The sequence below is a fragment of the Rhamphochromis longiceps genome, linkage group LG3 (assembly GCF_057381845.1).
Source record: "Rhamphochromis longiceps isolate RC_006_pf linkage group LG3, R_longiceps_female_GT1.1, whole genome shotgun sequence".
Classification (NCBI taxonomy): Eukaryota; Metazoa; Chordata; class Actinopteri; order Cichliformes; family Cichlidae; genus Rhamphochromis; species Rhamphochromis longiceps.
Window position 1 is genome coordinate 60,573,469 of NC_140559.1, and position 19,591 is coordinate 60,593,059.

At 42.4% G+C, this 19,591-nt stretch overlaps 1 protein-coding gene across 1 annotated transcript in view; it reads left to right on the plus strand.

Moving 5' to 3' along the window:
- The window catches only part of LOC146675562 (protein NLRC3-like), a 61,185-nt gene extending 42,895 nt beyond the window's left edge, over positions 1-18,290 (plus strand). The window contains exons 5-12 of the mRNA XM_085400503.1: positions 857-958; positions 5,566-5,679; positions 8,987-9,063; positions 9,180-11,016; positions 12,531-12,707; positions 14,452-14,628; positions 16,999-17,172; positions 17,848-18,290. Of these exons, the coding sequence (XP_085256629.1) occupies positions 857-958; positions 5,566-5,679; positions 8,987-9,063; positions 9,180-11,016; positions 12,531-12,707; positions 14,452-14,628; positions 16,999-17,172; positions 17,848-17,857 (2,668 nt within the window). The 3' untranslated portion in view covers positions 17,858-18,290. The remainder of the gene's footprint in view (positions 1-856; positions 959-5,565; positions 5,680-8,986; positions 9,064-9,179; positions 11,017-12,530; positions 12,708-14,451; positions 14,629-16,998; positions 17,173-17,847) is intronic.
- The last annotated feature ends 1,301 nt before the right edge of the window (positions 18,291-19,591 follow it).

Sequence of the window (19,591 nt, forward strand, 5' to 3'; positions counted from 1 at the left end):
GTCATATTCCCATATATCATTGTGATGTTGTTTATTATATTACTCTTGTTTTCGTCTGCTTGTTCTCTTTTTTCTTTCTCAACAGGTGATCCAGGTGATCGATATATGCATTTTTTTTTCTGCCCATTCTGTTGGTTTTTGTTTTTTGCCCTTCTCCCCCGTCCCTCTTCTCAGCTGTTTCTCTTTCCCTCTTTCTTTCTCCCCTTCTTTCCCCCAGTCAAGTCTGTCCCGTATTCAGCAAGTGAAAATAAAATAAACAATAAAAGGTGAATCAAATGGACCATTACGGCAAGGCTGGGATGGTCAATTTGGTAAAGTAAATCCGTTGGGCATCTTTCTTTGCCTTTAGACAACAATTCTGATGGCAAAAGAGCCAAACGGGACAGGCAAAAAAAAAGAAAAGAAAAAAAAAAGTGTTCAGAGAGCAGCTGCTGTATTAGACAAAGGCTTGTCGTGTGAGCCCAGATGTGTGTAACAGCTGGATGAAGGAGAACCATCACAGTCACGTCTCCATCCCGCCTTTATTAATGAACTTCCCGTTGCTTGCAGATGACAGGAACACAAAGTGTTTGTGCCACGTGATGCTGCAGGATTTGTTAACATGTCCATGATGGTAACATCTCCTCGTCTAACTGCAAACACATGAGCGCTCCTAACGGCAGCTATCACAGCCACACAGGCAGACTGTGTCTCACTGTTGCATTCAGGGACATTTGTTTTCCTGTAAAAAACTCTAATCTAAGAGGACTGTTACTGACAGCAAACAGCTGCATTATCTGCAGTCTGTGTGATCACAGCTGCTTCAATCACTTTATCAGAGAATTGATCATTGAATAAAACATGTTTGTGTCTGCAGAGGTCAGAGGTCACAGTCTGCAGGATCCAGCTGTCCGTCTGTGAGGAGTGACTGGTCCATACATCACCCTCCAGACTTCAGTGCTGAACCTGGACCAACGAGGTCAGAGAACTGTGATGACTCCTTTACATGTTTGTGTTTTCCTGGATAAATATGACCAAAGATTCATTAAAAAGATAAAAATCTTAGACTTTGTCCTGTAGCGCTGTGTGGCAGGCAGGATTGGACCCAAACACAACAGGATGAAGTCAAAGAGGCAGCTTTATTTCAGCTGTGAACATGCAAACAGCAGAAATAAGGAAACATAACTGTAGGTTTGCAGTGAATGAAGCCTCAGCTCGACGCTCCACTTTGTCCCTCTTTTCCTTCTCCAAACAGCCACATCAGGAGTCTCTGACGGAGTTTTAAAATATTTAATTACAAATGTCCAAAGATGGGTTCAGGATACCTGAATCCACAATTATTAAAGCTAAAATAGTTCACAGGGTTTGGACTTTGTTAGGTGACGAGAGAACATCAAAGTGTTTTTTATCTTTATTTTTATTAGTCCTTTATTTATTCAGGTAAAAAAATCTCATTGAGATTAAAAATCTCATTTCCAAGAGAGACCTGGCATCATGGCAACAAAAGTCACATACCACATAGGTATATAACATTTAAAACAAATACAATATCAGGGCTCTAGACTAACTTTTTGACATGGGCGCACCGGTACGCCTAACTTTAAAAATTTAGGCGTACCAGCACAAAAGTTAGGCGCACTCAAATTTTTCAACCGCATGGCTTAACACCGCAGTTTTACATGTGCACTTTCTTTGGGGGGGAAGTCCATACAGACAATATTCATTTCTAAATTATTAACTAACAAACTTGTGCTTAAAGTGCTTATTCAATATTGTAGAAAATGTTAAACTTAATCATCATCTCGGCCTCCTCTGACGACCTCTTTGCTGCTGTCTGTTGCTGAAAGGCAGTGGGGAGAGGGGACACTTGGGCAGTGCATTTATTGCAGCATATAATGTGTTTCCTGGATACACTGTGCTTTGTCAGCATTCAAAGATTGATGGCACCATGTCAGAGCACTGGCTATGAATTTCAGACGGTTCAGGCCTTAACTTAACAAAAAAGTTATCAATCGTTCTTTTCATCTTCTCTTATTACCCACAGCTACATCCACTTCTGTCGGGCGTAGGCTGCTCACTAGGGCTGGGTATCATCACTGATTTCTATAATCCATTCGATTCCGGTTCTCAAAGTCCTGATTTGATTCAATTTAGCCTCAGACAGTCAGAAATATTATAACTCTGATCATTTATCAGTACATGAGACTTCATCAGAATTGTGAACATCACAGTAGATGCCTTTGTGTGAAAGTAACTGAGAATAAAACAGAAAAACATAAAGGAGATTTTCCTGGTCTGGCTTTTTATAGCAGATAACCTTAAAAATATTCTGCAATATTCTGCAATTTTGCATGATTTTAAGAAGTTTAAATTTCTTCAGTATTGACCAGCAGAAATTAGGCTTTCTTGTCCGAGGTCATTTAAGTGAAAAAAGAAAAAGACAGCGCTGTAAACAAGGGTAGACTGGTGGGTAATAAGCAAATGAATAATGCAGAAAACAGATTTGAGACGGGAAACTGTTCCTGAAGTACACAGAGAAAGAGCTGTGCAGGAAGTGTGATTTTTATCGTGGTGGAAGCAAAACAGCAAAACTCAGAGGGAATTCATGACGACATTGATCAACTGTGAAGCGTAGTTTGCTGCTTCTTTTGCTGCTGGCTCGGCAAATTTTGGTTGGAGAGAGACAAAACCTGCAGCTCAGAATCAGCGCAAAAAAGACGTAAACACAGAGCGGACCCGACGCATCAGAATTGCTGAGCTCCGACAGCGTGTCCGTCTACGGGCCGTCAGGTGAGAAAGCTGAGAAAGACAAAGCTAATTCTGATGCGTCGGGTCCGCTCTGTGTTTACGTCTTTGTGTGGAATCCGTTAATGAATTGATATCGCTTTATTCAAGCTACTCGCCTCTCTCTTCCACCTGCACTTTCAACTGGACCACGGCCAATCAGAGAGGTCCCGCCCCTGACTATCTCTGATTGGTTTAGTCCACGATAGGGGCATAATGTGTGTCTGTTGTTGACCACATGGAGAGTTGCAGAGAATTTATTTATTTTTTGTTACCCCAACAGTTGGTCACACAGGTGCGACCAAATATTTATTTTTAGTCACACCACTGAAAAATTTGGTCGCACTCTAGAGCCCTGAATATCCCATACCAACATGTGTAAAATATACAATAACAGATCAAATTAAGAGTACATTAAAAACAATCACACTGAGTAAAAGAGCTGTTCTCTCGTTCCTTTAAGACAGACTTAAACTCTCCCAAGGTAACCAATTCTGATAATTTCAGTTCCTTCTGCAGTTTATTATTATTATAAGCAGGGGCAGCGTATTTAAAAGCCTTTTTCCCCAATTCTGTTCTGATTTTTGGGACAATCAATTGTATGATTTTGTGCGAACGAAGGCTGTATTGGTTGTGGTTTTTACACATATAAACACATAAATAAGATGGAACCAGCCCAAGGAGAGATTTATAGATAAAGATCAACCAATGGGAGAGTCTGCGAATATGCAAAGATGGACATTTAGCAGCAGCATACAAAGAACAATGATGTACACGATTTCCATAGCCAGTAATAAAACGTAAAGCACAATGGTATACAGTATCCAACCTCTTTAGGTAGTGGGCAGGTGCATTCATAATAAGCAGGTCACCATAATCCAATGAAGGTAAAAAGGTTGCACGAATCAAATGTTTTCTCACTTGGAGGGAGAAACAGGATTGGTTTCTAAAAAAGTAACCTAGTTTTAGTTTTAACTTCGACACAAGCCTTTGAATGTGAGACTTAAATGACAAATTCTGATCTATAATGATCCCTAGATACTTGTAAGACGTGACCATTTCAATTTCGGTTCTTTGAATTGTTTTAATCTTAGGAGAACTCTTTGCCATTTGAGAATAACATGAACTTGGATTTCTCTGGATTTAACACCAACTTAATTTGAGTTAAATGGGACTGAACAACATCAAAGACAGACTGCAGAAACTGCAGGGTTTGTGCTACTGAAGGGGATGAACAATAAATAATTGTGTCATCTGCATAAAGATGAAATGCTGCATTTGACAAATTATCACAAAGGTTGTTTATGTAAAGAGAAAATAGCAATGGTCCTAATATGGAGCCCTGCGGAGCTCCTTTGGACACTGGGAGAAAAGAGGAAGAAGACCCAGCAGCACGGACACACTGTTTTCTTGCTGACAAGTAATTTGAAAACCAACTTACAGCATTTACAGATAGACCAATATTGATTAGTCTATTTAATAAAATAGCATGGTCAACTGTATCAAAAGCCTTTGACAAGTCAAGAAAAAGAGCAGCACAGTATTTTTTGCAGTCCATTGATTCAACAATGTCATTAACCACTTTAATAGCAGCAGTTATTGTGCTGTGTTGTTTTCTGAATCCTGACTGATGTTGGGAAAGAACTGAATTTTTGTCCAAAAAGTCTTTCAGTTGTTCACTAATGAACTTTTCTAGAACTTTTGCTAGAACACACAATTTAGATATGGGCCTGTAATTATTAACATCTGAAGGATCACCTCCTTTCAGCAAAGGGAGAACATAGGCAGATTTCCATATTACAGGGATCTCACTTTTCGAGAGGCTAAGATTAAAAATGTAAGTTATTGGTTCTGCTATAAAATCTGCAGCCAACTTAAGAAAATAGGGATCAAGTTGATCCCAAGTTGAGTTTAAGCAGTATTTTTATCACTTCAGTTGCTCTCACAGCCCTGTTTGTTATTTTACCAGAGCTCTAATGTTTCACTCAGTGCTCCCACCAAACACCTTGGAGGACACATTAGTGTGATTTAGATTTCAGTGGTGCAAACACCAGTCACACAAGCTAACCCATGGAGGCAGCAGCAGGCTTTGTGTTTGGTAAAGTCTGTTGGCTTAAATTAAGAGAGTTTAGTTTGTTAGCACAAAGAGCTGTCAGCTAAAGCCCCGAATGCACTTTGAATACAGATGAACTGAGAAAAACACTTTAAATACAGCAAACAGTCAAACTGACAACATCTTTTTCTGCTGATCATCCACAGCAGTACGTTTAGCATTCATGCTAGCAGCAGGCTATGACTGTCCACTGAGCACCAACACAGGTAGGAGTGAGCAGTGATGAAGCAGGACTGTGGGCAAGTTTGAGCTACAATCCTATTGGCTTCTCAGTTTTTCCAAAGAAAAGGGGAAAAATTCTTGGTGTTGTGAAGATGTGAGTTGGTCTTGTTGTCGTGGGGCTGGAAGGATGCTGGCAGTGAGAGGCTTTTCATACAGTGTTCAGTAACAGAATGAGAAGAAAGCCACTGCACATGAAACAAGGTGGTCGTAGTATGTGTGTGATTGTGCCACAATGTCAGATCAGTTGTAGATTCACATGCAGACTTGTCCAGTGAAACCAGTGCAAGTACTGCAGTACAGAGCAAAGACTAAGCAATGGTGTTATTGTAAACTTTAACAAAAGACTGGTATGTGACAAAGAGTAAGTACATTATTTTTATGAGATTGTTCATCATGTCTTTAATTTAATATTTCCAGTTTTTCCTTCCTATCTCATGAAGCTGTTACATTTATTGTTTTTCTTTTAGGATCAATAAGAGGCCAGAATCTCCTGGACCTGAACCCAGCTGTGTTTCCTTAAGTAGCAACGAGTCGAAGGATTTTGTTTTAACCTTTAAAGGCTGTTCTTCTGCTGCTGAGAGGTAATGTGTGTCTAGATGTTGTTCCTGACTCTGTATTTTTGAATAAATCCTCATGTTTAATATCAGCTCAGCTCTTTTTCACACACATTTCTATGTTGGTATGTGAAGCGGTGTGTGTTGGAGTGTTTCCACAAACACAGCAGTCAGAGTGGAAAGAGTGGATGTTGTAGGAGGTGTTTGTGTAGTGAAGAGGCTGAGTGTCTGTAGGACTCCAGCTGCTCCAGCAGGTGTCTCCTTTGTGCTTTGCTTCAAACACAGTGTAGGGAGGAGCTTCCACTCAGGTGTTTCAGGTGTTGCTGGATGGAGGAGGACAAATAGTTTTTCCCTTCAGTGACACTTCAGCAGCTCAATGTTCTGGGAGATGTTTGTCTTTATGAAGGTTTATGGATTCTTGTTCTTACTTTGGTTAAACTGAGCAATACATTTTCCATCTAACATTTAAAGTAAATTTCCAGGTGAATAAAAGATCTGCAGCTGCAGCCTCTGTGATGTTTCACAGTCTGAAAGTAACAAATTCAACCAGAGTTCAAACAAAGGCTTAATATACGTGTGTGTTTGATATAATGCCAACAAGTACAAATAGGTGTTCTTACAGGTCTTAATCACAGAGGTCTGATAAGCCTGGTGACTTTCACACTCAGCAATTTTGCTGCCTTTTATTTTATATTGGCCTTTTTAAAGCCCTTCAAAGTCTCCCACATTCATACAGAGCTTTTAACACCAAACTCCTTTACAGTCCTTCTCCTCTCACACACGATCACACGACTGATTTGTCTGCAGCAGCTGTGTTACTGCTAGTATTTTATTATGTGTGTAATCTCCTCATATTGTTCCTGTGGTTTAGTTTGACTTCCTTCTGCAAACTCAGCTGCTCTGTTGCTGATACACGTCTCCATGAATATGATTGATCAGATGCTGCCAACACCATGTGTTTCATGTGAGCGCTCAGCTGAAACCCTGGGTTGACTTATCGAGTTAATAACAAGCTTCACGTGACTGTGAATGCTAAAGTGAATCCAGATAAAGGAAAGAGACCCTGCTAATGTTGGACTCACTTCTTAGTGTAGATCCCAGGAGGAAGTTCAACATAGCCATTCTTTGTGCTAGCTCGACCAAACCTGAGACCACAGTGCAGGATAATGATTATCATCTGTCTCTGTCAAGGACATTTAAAATCCACAAATAACAAACATCATTATATTTGATCATTAAAATATGTTTTCACTTAAAGCATGAGCACACTGGTGGATTACAGAAACATGAAAACTCGTTAACAGTAAAGTTAGTTTAGGCGTAAACAAAGTGTCAAACATACTTAAGTAGAAGGACTGATGTTTGTGTTAAAATACCCTCTTAAAGCTGAAATACTGATTCAACTGTCTCCAAAAGTTGATTCTGTTCATCTGGACGCAGCGTTTTGTGGGAGAAACGTTTCGTCTCTCATCCTTCAGTCTCAGCTGACTGCAGGTTTCAATCTTATAAACAGGACATTTGCATAATGACTGAAACCAGCCCACTGAAGGAACAATGGGCTGGGAGGTCAGTTCCTTAATCTTAATTATGCAAATTCTCATGACCATTGATCAGCAACCACTGATCAATAACCATGAGTACCATTCACAGAGAGTTGGGGAATGGCTGCAATCACAGCATGTAAGATGGTGACAGATGTACCCTTAGGCCCCCTCCTTGATTCAGAGATGGTCTTTCCCTTTTCACGTAAATGGCGTCCTTGACTCCGCCCTCAAACCAGCGTTCCTCCCTGTCCAGAATGTTACATCCTCATCATTGAAAGAGTGTCCACTGGCCTGTAGGTGTAAACAGACTGCAGAGTCCTGGCCTGACGAGGTGGCTCTTCTGTGTTGTAGCCAGAGGTTGTTTGGTTTCCCCGATGTATAAATCCTGCCAATCCTCCTGCACTTAACAGCGTACACTATGTTACTGTGTTTGTGTCGGGGGAACCCGATCCTTGGGGTGGACCAGTTTTTGGTGCAGCGTGTTTTGGGGTTTAAAAGCCACAGAGACCCGGTGTTTAGAAAAAATGCGACTCAGCTGCTCCGATACTCCTGACACAAATGGGATAACTACAGGTTTTCTCTTAGGCAGCGGTTGTCCTTCTCTCCTGGATCGGCTGGAGCTTTCTTTAGGAGTCTTTCCAGCTTTGACAAAAGTCCAGCTGGGACACATTTATGTACGTCCAGATGAACAGAATCCACTTTTGGAGATTTACTTTCCTGGATGATTGAGAAGGCATCAAAACGTTCCTCCTAAAGTGTTGTTCAGTGTTGTGACAGTCAGCTGCTTCAGCTGCTGCTGGGATGGGCTGTGGCAAAGAGAACAGAGAAAATCCAAATCAGAGTTTTTCTCTGAATTAAAAGCAAGGAAACAACAATATATTCTACATGGTGAAACTGATGGTTTATGGTGTTTGGGTCTGTTTTTCTGTATTCATGCAGATAAAGTGTAAACTCAGATGAATTATACCATCAAATGTTAAAGGAAAATATCAGGATGAGTGTCTGTGAGCTGAGAAGGACGTGAAGCGAGCAGTTTATCCCAGAGCTGAAGCTGCTCTGTGTGCAGAGATGAGCTCAGATTCCTGCTGTGATTGATCAACAGTCACAGAAATGTAGACTTGTAGTTATTACTGCAGTATGGTCACAGCAGATACTGATAAACATGTATTATGAGGATGGATGATCAAGTTTCTCACTCTCTCCTTTAAATCTCAGTTTGTTTCTTCTTCACAGTTTATCTGTTAATTTATTAATGAATAACACTGAAAGAGTTTCTGTTATATTTCCCCTTGAACATCACCTTATTAGGGCGGCATTAGGAAATAGCCCCCCTCCAAAGAATGAATAAATGAATGATGATAATAATAAAATGATTAAAAAGCAGAGCTCTGAGTGGTAGAATGGTCAAACATGGATCCACGGGTGGTTCAACTGCATTTGGTGACGTGACTAAAGCAAATCTTTCAAATAATCCCACCATCAACGGGATGTTGTCTCCTTTACTACGGTTACTTTACTTGGTCACGGTGTGAATTTCTTTGAAATGAACCAAATTCTTTTATTTGTTGGTTGTTGCATATCTAACCTCTACAGTCAGGAAAGGAGGAGATGAGGCCTCAACAATGTTGGGTTGTAGCTGTGGTTCAGGTTAGAGTGAGTGTCCATGGAATAAATGTAAGTCAGTGAACTGGAAACATGACTGTGTTCAAACTTTGTTTTCCTTTTTATAATGAGTCTAATCAAAGGTGGACAGAAGTATCTCCACTTTGACTTTTCTGTGTCACCGTCAGAGCTTCTGCACAGTGTGGAGAAAGATCCAGAAGCAGAGCTGGACTGCAGACAGCCAGTCAGAGCAGCTGTGTACAAAGTAAGACTGAACATCTGTCTGCTAATGGACTCATTTCTGAAAACTGGACTTCTTGTGTTGTTCAGACATTGAAGAGTTTTCTTTCTCTTTAGTCTCATTGTTTTTCTTTCTTTCAGCAGATGTTGGTCTGCAGGAGGTTTTAGATGAACATAAGATCAGCCTGAGGAGGAGATGTGAACGTGTGACTGAAGGAAGTGATGAAACAGGAAGTAGAACCCTCCTCAACAGGATCTACACTGAGCTCTACATCACAGAGGGACAGAGTGAAGAGGTTCATACCCAACATGAGGTGAGGCAGCTGGAGACAGCTTCCAAGATGGACGCCCTCCATGACGCTCCAATCAGGTGCCAGGACATCTTTAAAGCCTTACCTGACCAACAGAGACCCATCAGAGTGGTTCTGACCAATGGCGTGGCTGGTGTTGGAAAAACCTTCTCAGTGCAGAAGTTCACTCTGGACTGGGCAGAGGGCTTGGAGAACCAACATGTCAGTGTGGTGGTTCTGCTTTCATTCAGGGAGCTGAACCTGATCAGAGATGAGCAGTACAGTCTTCTGGAGCTGCTCCATGTTTTCCATCCAACATTGCAGAAGGTCACAGCAGAGAAGCTGGCTGTCTCTCAGCTTTTGTTCATCTTTGACGGCCTGGATGAAAGCAGACTTTCATTGGATTTCACCAACAGGAAGCTGCTGTCTGATGTCACACAGAAGTCATCAGTCAACCAGCTGCTGACAAACCTCATCCAGGGGAATCTGCTTCCCTCGGCTCTCGTCTGGATAACTTCCCGACCCGCAGCAGCCAATCAGATCCCTCCTACATGTGTTTACAGGCTAACAGAAGTACGAGGCTTCACTGACGCCCAGAAGGAGGAGTACTTCAGGAGGAGATTCACTGATGAAGAGCTGTCCAGCAGAATCATCTCCCACATGAAGACATCCAGGAACCTCCACATCATGTGTAGTATCCCAGTCTTCTGCTGGATCACTGCTACAGTTCTGGAGCACATGTTGACTACAGAGCAGAGAGGAGAGCTGCCCAAGACCCTGACTGACATGTACTCACACTTCCTGCTGGTTCAAACAAAGAGGAAGAAGAACAAGTACCATGAGGGACGTGAGACGAGTCCGCAGGAGCTGACGGAGGCTGACAGGAAAGTTCTTCTGAAGCTGGGGAGGCTGGCGTTTGAACATCTGGAGAAAGGAAACATCATGTTCTACCAAGAAGACCTGGAGCAGTGTGGTCTGGATGTGACAGAGGCCTCGGTGTACTCAGGAGTTTGTACAGAGATCTTCAAAAGAGAGTGTGTGATCTTCCAGAAACCAGTCTACTGCTTTGTTCATCTGAGCATTCAGGAGTTTCTGGCTGCAGTCTACATGTTCCACTGTCACACCAACAGGAAGACAGAGGTGGTAGAAGGTTTTCTAGGGAATTTCCGAGAAGAAAACAAAGACAGATATTTTTTTAAGAACATGTTCAAGTCTTATAGCTTCCCATCAATGGATGTCTTTTTGACTAAAGGCATGTATAAATCCCTCCAGAGTAAAAACGGCCACCTGGACCTGTTTGTTCGCTTCCTTCATGGCCTCTGTCTTGAGTCCAACCAGAGACTCTTAGTAGGTCTGCTGGGTCAGACAGAGATCAGTCCAGAAACCATCCAGAGAGTCATCAACAACCTGAAGGAGATGAACAGTGATGAAATCTCTCCTGACAGAAGCATCAACATCTTCCACTGTCTGATGGAGATGAACGACCTCTCAGTACATCAGGAGATCCAAGAGTTCCTGAAGTCAGAGAACAGATCAGAGTTTCTCTCTGAGATCCAGTGCTCAGCTCTGGCCTTCATGCTGCAGATGTCAGAGGAGGTTCTGGATGAGTTGGACCTGCAGAAGTACAACACATCAGAGCGGGGACGACAGAGACTGATTCCAGCTGTGAGGAACTGCAGAAAGGCTGGGTGAGTCCAGATGTGATCATTAACATCATTGATCAGTGTAGGTTAGTAGTTTAATGTTGAAAATAAAATCAGATTGTAACCACAAAGTGTTTGTGTCCGTACGCTGCAACCTTCCACACCATTCCTTTATTGTACAGACTCAGCAGCAGCTCCATGGATCCCAAATCCAAGAGTGGAGAACAGATTTGAAGTGTGTCACATCCATGCAGTCACAGCTGTTTCCACCATGTTTCCACTGATATTATTCCTGTTCAATGACACGTTTCATATCAGTGAATATGTTCTTTAGGACGTCCACTGACATGTTTAAGTGTCCTGCTGGAAATCACTCAAATCATCCATGAAATCCATGAAAAATCCTTTTAGTGTTTCTAACTTCACCCTCTGTCCTCTCTCTCTCTCCATCCTCCTCACTGCTTCTTTCACTGATAATCACACAAACATCGTATTCAGCTACAAAATAACACAATAACATCATCTGATGATCATTATTATAAGAGCAGGATCCATATTTGATATCAGAGTAACACACTGCTTGGTTATGTGCAGTCATCATCAGTGACTGTGGGTCAAACAGAAGCTCTCTGATTGGTTGCTGACCTTGGTCACCTGTCCACTCTCACCTGTTTGTGTTTGCTCTCTCTTTGCTGTCTCCATCCTCTCTCTCCTTTCTCTCCCTCTCTGTCTTTGTACGTCACTCAGGTCCAATGGAAACAGTGACATTTACAAACCAATCAAAGACAGACAAACCGGTCCATGTCAGGTTATAACAATATTCAAAGTGAATACAGGCTGCTGCTGGACACAGACAGGTAACATCATTTTGACTTGCTGTCACCTGGATCTGGACTCATAAACACTGAAGCCCTGAACAGGAATACAAATCATTTTCTGCCAACTAGCGACACACCAGCAGATAATGGCTCAGAAAGCTCAAATGAGCCAATCATTTCTGTGTTTAGTTCCCCTGAAATCAGATCTGATATCAGCAGCTCTGAGTTCATTCATCATTATTGTCCAGTGATGAGATTTCTGCTCCGTTTGGTAACAGTCAGCAGGTTTTTCCTGCGTGTGGACGTGAACAGTCGTACCTGACAGCAGGTAGCAAACAGAGATCATCTTTCCAGCTGGAACGCTTCACTGAGCTGAACTCATTCAAAATGTTCTGGAGTCAAAACAGGAAACAGTCCAAATGTGTGTCTTCACTCTGACTCTGGATCAGATCTCAGTGACAGACTGTGGACATTATGGATGCCTAAATGTGACACCATCTTCCTCCTTCATCTGCAGATTAAAGCCAAACAAAGATTCTCATTAAAAGTCTGCAGGTCTGAGAGAGACTCAATCGTTGTGTCATGTCAAACACAGTAAGAGGAGCTGAAGCACAGATGTGAAGAGCAGATTCATCAGATTATGACCTCACTCTGTTTTGTCTTCATATACATTCAGTCTGTGTTTATAATGCAGATTTTCTGCTTTTATAATAACACATTTTATATTTTCTATCATCACAGACTGACTCAGTGTAGACTCTCAGAGTCTCACTGTGAAGTTGTGGCCTCAGCTCTGAAGTCCAACCCCTCCCATCTGACAGAGCTGGACATGAGTTACAACCTCAACCTCCAGGATTCAGGGATGAAGCTTCTGTGTGCTGGACTGGAGAGTCCAAACTGTCGACTGGAGACTCTGAGGTGAGTTCACTGATTGCGGCTGTTGTAGTTTTTCTATATTTCAGGTCTTTGATTGATGTTTGAAACTTTCTTCAGTTCCTAAATGTTCAGGATGTGTCTGAAGACAAATGTGAAGAAGTTTGAGTGCTTTCAGAAATGTTGTCTTTCCAAATGACTGAACAACAGTTTTTCCTTTTGGCTCCAAACAGAAGTGACAGACTTGAGCAGGGTTCATTTAAAGGCTGACAGAAGTGGAGTGGTGACGGGGAGATGTTTGACAGGACAGTGTTTCAGCCTCCACAGGTTCATGTTGTGCTCCATCAGTCAGTGAAGATGAAGTCAGTGCTGATGAGGCTGTAGAGTGTGTGAGGGATGTAAATGAGGATGATGAAGATCTGATGATAGCAGATAAAAACAGGCTGCAGAGACTTTGAGCCATACAGGGCACACAGTGTGTGTACAGAACAGCTGAAACCATTATGGAGGCCTCACTGGGATACGGAAGCATCAGAGTACAGCTTCAGTGAAGCTTTAAAGTCTCTGATATGAGATGAGAAATGAAGCAGCCAGAGCTTTTTCATGAGTGGAAATCCACTGTGACTGTGAGCTGCTGCTACAGCCTCCAGATTAGCCAGCAGCTCATCCTGCTCAACATTTCCTCACCAACTTTAATGGAAGTGTGATGTTTTCAGCTGGAGTGATGGTCAGGGTGGCCTCCCTCTCCTCTTCTTCTCCTCTTCCTCTTTCATTTGTAAAGCCACTTCTGCTGCTTTCATTCATTTGGAAGTCCTGTAGCTGAGTTTGGGAGAGACTAACAACCTCGGCAGCAGAGGGGAGAAAGGCTGTAACACCACCACTTTACTCTGTTCTACCTGTCACATCATTTTATCAGGAAACAAATATGCTTATGTTTTTACTATGTTTGTCTTGAAGATGTCAGAAGATCACATGGTGCTTTTTATTATTGTGTTGGTTTGTTTCCTGTCTCTTGGATGGAGCCCAGCTGTGCGTGGCCCCTGGGCCTGTGGTCAGAGTGTGTGCTGGATAATCCGGCCCAGGATGAGGCCAAACTGACATGGGATGAAATGTCTGTCACATAATTGAGCTTAGTGTAGGTTAATTTCTGCACAATTGAAAAACAACCAAAACTTTGTTCTGTCTTTTCTATGTTATACTGTAGACTTTCTTTGATACTGTGTCCAAAAGGAGCAGCTTTTACTTTGAAGGGGAGCCGTCTCTGTTTCCTCTTCAGGTTGGATGATGGAAGCAAATTAGTGTGTGATGTTCTTTCAGTGTTGCACTTTGTAGACGCTCCCTGAGCACTGGTCTCACAGCCAGCTGCACATAGAGACCAGTGATGTTAGTCCAGGTCAGAAGATGACTTGTTGGAATGAAAATGAGCTTGTAGTTTGTCTGCTTTAATAATGTGACAGGAAAAAGGTGTTGGACTTCAAATATGTCCATTTCTTTCACACTTCACCTTTAAAAGTGAAGCCTTGTGGTTCCTGGAAGGAAAAAAACGACTTTTTCAAGTCTTTGTCCTGTTTTTATGAGAAATGTACGACTTTAATGTGAAACATTCAGAGTTCTTTCTCTTGTTGTGTTTGTTTGAAGCTGCTTCCTGTTGGCTTCAGCTGTTTGGAGTTTCCATTTTCTAAACTTCTACATTCTGAACCTTCTTCAGCTCTGAACAGATGATGAAACACTGAATGATTTCAAACTCACACTTTGTCTAATAAACTTACATCTTTCATTCTTTATACAGATTGAGGGGCTGTGGTTTGTCAGAGATCAGCTGTGATTATCTGGCAGCAGCGCTGAAGTCCAACCCCTCCCATCTGAGACAGCTGGACCTGAGCTCCAACAACAAGCTGCAGGATTCAGGAGTGAAGCATCTGTGTGGTTTCCTGGAGAGTCCAGGATGTGGACTTGAAACTCTGAGGTCAGTCAGCATGTTTTAGTTGTGCTGAGATGAATATGATGTGAAAGTTGTGCTGACACTAAACTGCAGACATCAGGCTGATATTATACTGATTCACACTGAGGATCTTCATGGTAAAGTCTGTTTTCTTCTTCTCTGGTTTAGTCCATTGACTGCAGCAGAACAATGTTCACATTTCAAACCTTCAAAGAAGAAGAAAAATCCTCCACTGGATAATTCACTGTGAAACTCTCCAACTCTTCATTCCACCTTAAAGTCTGTCTGACACTGAAATCCAAAGCAAAATGTGCGTTTGCTTTACAGACAGCAGTCCAACACAAACATACACACATCATCCAAAACACGGTCCAACATCCAAATCTCCTCCACTGCCAGCATGAATGATGGGAAAGAGAAGGAGGAACACTCTGACATTCAGGGTTAGAATGAGTTTCATGAAGCAGACTGTGAAGATCAAAGCTGCATTAGAAAGCTTACATGAATGAATGAGTGGACAGAAGTGGACAGAGATCATCTGAAGCACTTCAAAGGCTTAAAATCAGCACATTTCTCTTTATTCTTTATCAACTCTGTTAGTTTCTCTCAGTTTTCTGTGGAATGAAGCTAACAGCAGGCTAATAAGATGCTGACCAATAGGTTTCTATTAAAGGTTGTAATTTGTATATGAAAAAGTGCTTTGGCTCAGCAGGGATCAGCTTACAGGTAGAATACAGCTGCTGGATGGGATTAGCATGTCATAGCTATCTACCAAACTGCTAACTGGGGGATTTCAGGCCATCTATGGATCATTTTTGCTAACTGTTTATTCAGCTTAGGCTCACAGGGCTGCAGCCTATGCCCTAGCTGTCATAGGGCAAGAGGCGTGGTCCACCTGCACAGGTGAGCAGTCCATCACAGGGCCAACAGAGAGAGACAGAGAAGCACTCTCTCACATCCACACCTACAGCCAATTTAGAAGCACCAATGAACCTAAGCAGCATTTCATTGGACTGTGGGAGAACATCCAACCTCCACAGAAAGGCCAACAAGCTTCAACCTACAACCTTCTTGCTTTAAGGCACTAGTGCGAACCACTTTTCCCCATTTCAGCCCAAATCCTGCATCTTCCTGTTTCTGACTCCAGGCCAGCTCCACTAACACTTTCTCATCAGACACTGCCACCTAGTGGAGGAAGTCTTAGTTCCATTTGAAGCTTCAGATTACAGTTAGTTCCTTTACAAAGAGGTGGAGGTGGTGGGGCCACAGCACCATCATCACTGAGTGCCATAGGACACTTAACCTTTGTTTCCATATGCTGGGAACTTCCTGTTGTTCCAAGGAGGACTGGAAAATGTGTGAAAATCTCCCAGTCAGTTCCTCACAGCACACTTCAATCATTTCCCTCCCACAGCATCAGGACCAGGGCTTTTTCTCTCTTTTGTCCCACTAAGAGATTTCCACACAAACACCTCATCAGTGGGACTCTCAGAGCTACCAGCCCTTTGCTACAATCACAAAGCTCTTCATTGAAATCAATGATATCAAAGCTGGAATCCAATGAGTCCAAGTCTTCTGCTGATTCAGCATCACATTCATCTTTGCTCCTTGTTCTGCATCCCCACCATGGACTTCATTCCTTTCCAAGCCAGCCTTGAGTGTCCTTTATTCAGCTCATCCTCTGCTTTACTTTTACACCTGATTTTAGCTGCTTTATCTCTCTTTCAACAAGTTTCTGTGCCTCAATCTTTTTCTTCTCTCCCTCATAACAAGACAGCTTCTTCTGCCTGAGAACATGTTGGAGTGATTTACTAATCCAGGGCTGCTTATTGGGGAAAATACTTCCTGTTTTCAAAGTAATTCCCATTTTTCCCAGAAAGAAATGTAAGTAGAAATCGATGATCTAAGTGAGAACATGAGCCTTTAAAACGTCCCAGTGGGTGCAGTCAATGCAGTCCCTCAGTCCCAGTATAGAGTCTTTGGTCCAGACTGGAACAACTGTGTGCCCAGTTTGAGCTCTCTTCAGTCCTGTGACCTGACAGACCCAGAGGGGCCATCACATCACATTTAGAAGCTCCCCTAATGGAGCCACAACACATGTCCAATACTTAGTCTGTCTTGTTGGACCAACTGGAAGAAATGATTCAAGGACTTAGTCACAGAACAGAGATTCAAATCTCCAAAATCCAACTGGCTGCATCAGGACATATAGTCTGAAACTCTGCACAGTTTCCTGTTTGAAGCTGCTTCCTGTTGGCTTCAGCTGTTTGGAGTTTCCATTTTCTAAACTTCTACATTCTGAACCTTCTTCAGCTCTGAACAGATGATGAAACACTGAATGATTTCAAGCTCACACTTTGTCTAATAAACTTACATCTTTCATTCTTTATACAGATTGAGGAGCTGTGGTTTGTCAGAGATCAGCTGTGATTATCTGGCAGCAGCTCTGAAGTCCAACCCCTCCCATCTGAGAGAGCTGGAGCTGTACTACAACAACCTGAAGGATCCAGATGTGAAGCAGCTGTCTGATCTTCAGCAGAGTCCAGACTACAGACTGGAGACTCTGGGGTCAGTAGAGTGATGGAGTGAGTGGGTGGTGCTGTCAGCAGTATTGTACTAAACACAGTCAGTATGAAACAAAGATCCAGTGTTTCCTGTAAAGCTGCAGCTTCTCAGTGAAGCTGTGAGAGGAGAATGGTGACAGGCTTCAGGATTGGACACAAACACTTCCTGTTTCTGATCTTTATGGTCACCATAGTAACAGCTGACACGCTCTGATCAAACACTTTCAACAGCCAATCAGCTCTCTGAACAAAGCAGCCCGCAGACCAATGACTGCATTCATTTCCAAGTTTAAAGCAGTGAAGAACACAGTCTGTAGGTGAGGAAGAATTTAGTGAGAGCAGATGTTTGGATGGAATTCCTCCAGTTAACAGCTGGAACCGTCCATCTGGATTGTTGGGCTTGTTGTTGGGGTTCCTACAGAGCTCAGAGTGGACACACCAAGGTTCTTCTAATGAATGAAAGTCCAAACTCAAACTAGGAGGGAAAAACATTTTCATCAACTTCAATAAAAATCCAAAGATTAGAAAAAGTGAAGCAACAATGAGTCCTAGTACAGTCCCAGCACTGAAGTCCCTGCTGCTCTTTATACTGGATGTGCTGCATCACTGACTGACAGCTGATGAAGTGTCTCTGGAAACACTCGTTTATCTCCTCTGCTCTTCCTTCTTCTCTCTGCAGGTGGAGCTGATGATGGTAAACAGGACAGTGTGTGTGCTGAGAGAGGAGGAGCTGTGTCCTGATGATCCAGAGAGGTTGAAGCAGCAGCAGCTTGTGTGTAGAGACGCTCTGACTGGGCCATGTTACTGGGAGGTGGAGAGGAGAGCTTCATCCAGCAGTGACTGACAGAGGAATGAGAAGAAGTGCAGATGACTGTCAGTGCTGCAGAGTGAACTGCTCTGAGAACAGCTCCACTGTCAGACACAATGTAGAGTCCAGCATCATCCCTGTGTGTCCCTCTGGATCTGACAGAGGATCATCAGTGTATCTGGACTGCTCTGCTGCTGCTCTGTCCTTCTACAGTCTCTGCACAGTCTCTGTCTGACTCTGGCTTCAGACCCTCCTGGATCAAACTCACCTGGAAAGACTTTCAAACATCACTCAATAGATTTGAATACAGAATATATTTGATATATGAAAGAAATCTCCGTCCCAGGTCCGTGGATCGGGTTTCCTTCGAGGCGTGAGCAGAGTTTTGTTTAAGATTCAAAATTATTCTCAAGTAACACTCAGGTATGCCGTTCAGCGGGTTAGTTACAGCGCCGGGAGTAGCTTGGGAGAACAAGGAAACACAGACTGCTTCAGGTTGCCTTCCCAAACCAACTCAAAGGTTTATTCATCTTACAACAGTATATATAGAGGAAAAAGGTTCGTGTGTCAACAGATTCTCAGTTCAGACCGGTACAGACCAAATAAGGAAACGTCTTCCTGCCTTGTGAGCAAAGAAGTATCCTTTGTGTAGTTTATCAGTTCAGCTACAATTTATGATCATCCCAGCAAAATACACTCCTAGACATAGAATACAGAGTTCTTTCATTAGTGAATTCTGAAACGAACCACCTGGCCTTTAACAAGCCCTTTCCTAAGAGATAAGAAAGGGAGGATGGGAGTAAGGAAGTGGTCTCTGTGGTATTTTCGACCTTGAAGTACCAGCCTGTGATTCTTACACATTAATTCTTGGGTCACAGAGAAAGAGAAAAACAACTACTAAATGAGTAACAGTTTTCCTGTATAATATCACTATAAAACAATATCCTGTAAATGCTAACCGTAGTGCTAAAATTCACAACAGTTCTCTCCTTTTATCATAAAATGATAACATAGTATAAAGACAGAATGTAATAACATAATCTACAGACAAATCATAAACATAAAACAAATCATAAATGTAACTAGTCCTTCGAGCAAGCTTAATATCAAAAAATCTGAGAGCGTATACATGGTATCACACAACAGACAATAATAATCAAAAACAAAATAATACATGCTGCAACGGTTACAAAGGCTACAATTAGTTCCTTCCATTTTCCAAACATGTCCTGTAGCCACTTGTCTAGCCACTGACTGTGACCTGTATTGGCTCTTAGTTCTATCTGCAATGCTTCAAGTCTATTCATAGCTTGTGTGAATGAACCGTTAGGGGCGGTGTTATTGGGAATGAAAGTACAGCATACATCTATGTAAACGTTATGTGAGTAAGCGGAGCGTTTTGTACGTCTGCTGGATACAGGCGGATCAGAGGTTTGTTGTATTAGTAGTTCTTGGGCTAAAGTTACTAGACCACAGGTACCGGTCCAATTAACAGGTAAAGCTAATCTAAGAGTATTATTGCACAACCAATAACCGTTAGGGATTGCTCTAGTTAAGCGCGTGACCATGTGTGATTTAACTAACTCCCCCCAGTCAGTATCATTTAATACACCCT